Source organism: Lactuca saligna, chromosome 9 (genome assembly GCF_052625555.1).
Source record: "Lactuca saligna cultivar CGN05327 chromosome 9, ASM5262555v1, whole genome shotgun sequence".
Classification (NCBI taxonomy): Eukaryota; Viridiplantae; Streptophyta; class Magnoliopsida; order Asterales; family Asteraceae; genus Lactuca; species Lactuca saligna.
In genome coordinates this window covers 30,587,051-30,589,548 of record NC_136425.1, presented here as the reverse complement: position 1 = coordinate 30,589,548, position 2,498 = coordinate 30,587,051, and the positions used below count along the sequence as shown (strand labels likewise).

At 31.9% G+C, this 2,498-nt stretch overlaps 1 protein-coding gene across 1 annotated transcript; it reads right to left on the bottom strand.

The window, feature by feature from the left end:
- Positions 1-691: 691 nt before the first annotated feature.
- LOC145016160 (uncharacterized) lies at positions 692-1,384 on the bottom strand. Its single transcript, XM_078974561.1, has 2 exons — positions 1,007-1,384; positions 692-913 (listed from the first exon to the last, which is right to left on the bottom strand). The coding sequence occupies exons 1-2, from the start codon at positions 1,382-1,384 to the stop codon at positions 692-694; spliced, it is 600 nt and encodes a 199-aa protein (XP_078830687.1).
- Positions 1,385-2,498: the final 1,114 nt, after the last annotated feature.

Genomic DNA, 2,498 nt, shown 5'->3' with positions numbered 1-2,498 from the left:
ATTCGTGTTCGTGTCAAGATTAAAAAACACGATGTCGTGTCGTGTCGTGTCGTGTCGTATTCATGTTCATAAATCGACACGAAATTGACACGATTAAGCATGTGGTCATCGGGTTTTTCGTGTTTGTCGTTTTTATCGTGTTATATATATATTTAAGTGTGAATGAAATACACTAATAGTATCTAATATTATCTTTGTTGTGTCGTATCGTGTTGTCGTGTTTTAATTTGTTTGTTTTCGTGTTAATGAAAAAAAAACACGACATCATGTCGTGTCGTGTTCATGTTATACAAAACATTGTCGTGTTATGTCGTAGTTAGGACTAATTCATCTTATATTAGTGTGTACTCCACACCACATTACTTTTATTGTTTACAATCCGAGTCTATTTTACATTTGCATAAGTTCTATGGAAAATGATTTAAAAAGGTAACGAAGTTTCAAAAGTGTATAAAAAGACCATTGTTGTTTTTTTTTTTTACACAAAATACCATTTTACTGGTTATTGTAGGTTATTCGGTTTTCAAATGTTCAAAAAATACCATTGTTGTTTTTTTAGTACAAAAAATACCATTAATGTTACTATTTGTACACAGAATACTAACAAAATACACATGTGTTCAACTAAAACATTGTGTTAACCATGCTTCAGGTAAATGGGATGAGAATAGTGTAATCAGCAACTGCTTGTTTAATTTTTGTTGAAATTGTTGGAAAAGATCTTACTTCCATTGTATGATCCGCCGAACAAGATTACAGGTGACGCTTCGGCTAACAAAATTTTCTTCAAATCGATGATGAGAAGAGCGTAATCAGCAAGTGCTTGTTCGACTGTTAGATAGGCTAAAGTAGAAACGTTCTTGTATGCCTCTTTCTGGCTTCCATATGGCATCGATTCACCATAATATCGATGCTAGATCAAATCACGCAGCTTTTGATAAAATTGTATTATTAAAGGTCCGCAAGTGAAGAAATTAATGTAGAGTAGAGTGATTAGGGCTTTTACTTCGGGGAAGATGACCATGGCACCAAAACGAGGGGTGAGTTCCCAAACGAAGTCGATGTTGGCAGCGAACCATTCGATGTTGCCTTCGTTGCCGCAATAAAGGAAGATTGGGCCCAAACGATTAGGGCATGGGCCCACCCAGTGATCGGAGTTGATGAGATAACGTTGTTGGAACTTGAGAAGATCATTAAAGCTGAAATGATCAAGAGTCTGATCAAAGTATCGTGTCTCATAAGTGTACTTCAGCTGAACGAGAATGTTTTGGGTTTTGAGAAACCGTGGGGATTTGCCGAGAAACAGAGGTGGCGGGCAAGATTCCGGCGTTGATGAAAGTAGGCAGATGATTAGGAGGAAGAATAAGAAAAAGGGTTTTTCCATGATGGTGGAGGGTGGCGATTAAGAACAGTAGTGGTCGAAGTGAAGTGGAGGGTTCTTTATAAAAAAATAGTTAAATTTCCATTACATTCAAAGAAGGAAAAATGATTTAAAAAGGTAACGAAGTTTCAAAAATGTACAAAAAAGACCATTGTTTTTTTTTTTTGTACACAAAATACCATTTTACCGGCTATTGTAGGTTACCCACAAGGTTTTATTTGAACACATATGTACTTTATTGGTATTTTGTGTATAAAAATATACTTTAATGGTATTTTGAGTACTAAAAATAAAATAATTATATTTTTTGTACATTTTTGAAACTTTATTACCTTTTTAAATCATTTTCCCAAGTTCTAATTGTGTAAAATGATCATATGACATTAAAATCACCATCTTATATCATTTTTTTTTTTGGATAAAAGAAGCTTTATATATTGTTAATAAAGTATTTATTTTTTCATAAGTTTGGTACTAAATGTTTTTATTGTCTGGATTTTTTTTTAATATGTTGCAATTTGTAGTAAAAGTATGTAAGTTCCTTTTTACAATAAAAAATTAACTACCTTCTCTGTCTATATTGATAGTTTGAATAAAATAAGTTGAACATTTTTGGCAATTTATTATATTAATTTAACTCTAACCCGAGTGGTTTGATCAATAACAATTAATAAAGGCGCTTAGTATACAACGTGTCTAAGAAAAGATCCTATACATATATCATTTTCATTGAATAAACCAAACATTCAACATAGTATTCGACGAAATGTGGTTGCTAAGAACGTTAATTACAAAACTCATCACTGTTACATCTATCAAACTTGTTTCCTAGTAATCAAACTTTTCCTTATTTGAAAAAGAATTTTTGGTTTACTAAAAGTAGGGACATCGACAAGAATGGCCCTGATGAATGAATGAACTAATCGAAAGGGTAAAACTTTTTATATTTTGCAAAAATTATAACTTTGTTCTAAATAAACTGTTATGGACATCGTGGACTATCTTTATGACACATTAAAAGTATTTTTCCAGACAAAAAAAATATATACATTTTTTACTAACATTCCATTCCGGATTATGGACAAAAAAATATGATTCCTGAATTTCTAGAACAAAT

Excerpts from the sequence above, each read along its gene's own strand:
- LOC145016160 (XM_078974561.1), bottom strand. The coding sequence starts at position 1,384 with ATGGAAAAACCCTTTTTCTTATTCTTCCTCCTAATCATCTGCCTACTT. Across the intron at positions 914-1,006 it reads CCATGGTCATCTTCCCCGAA|CATCGATATTATGGTGAATC; the intron begins GTAAAAGCCCTA and ends GATTTGATCTAG.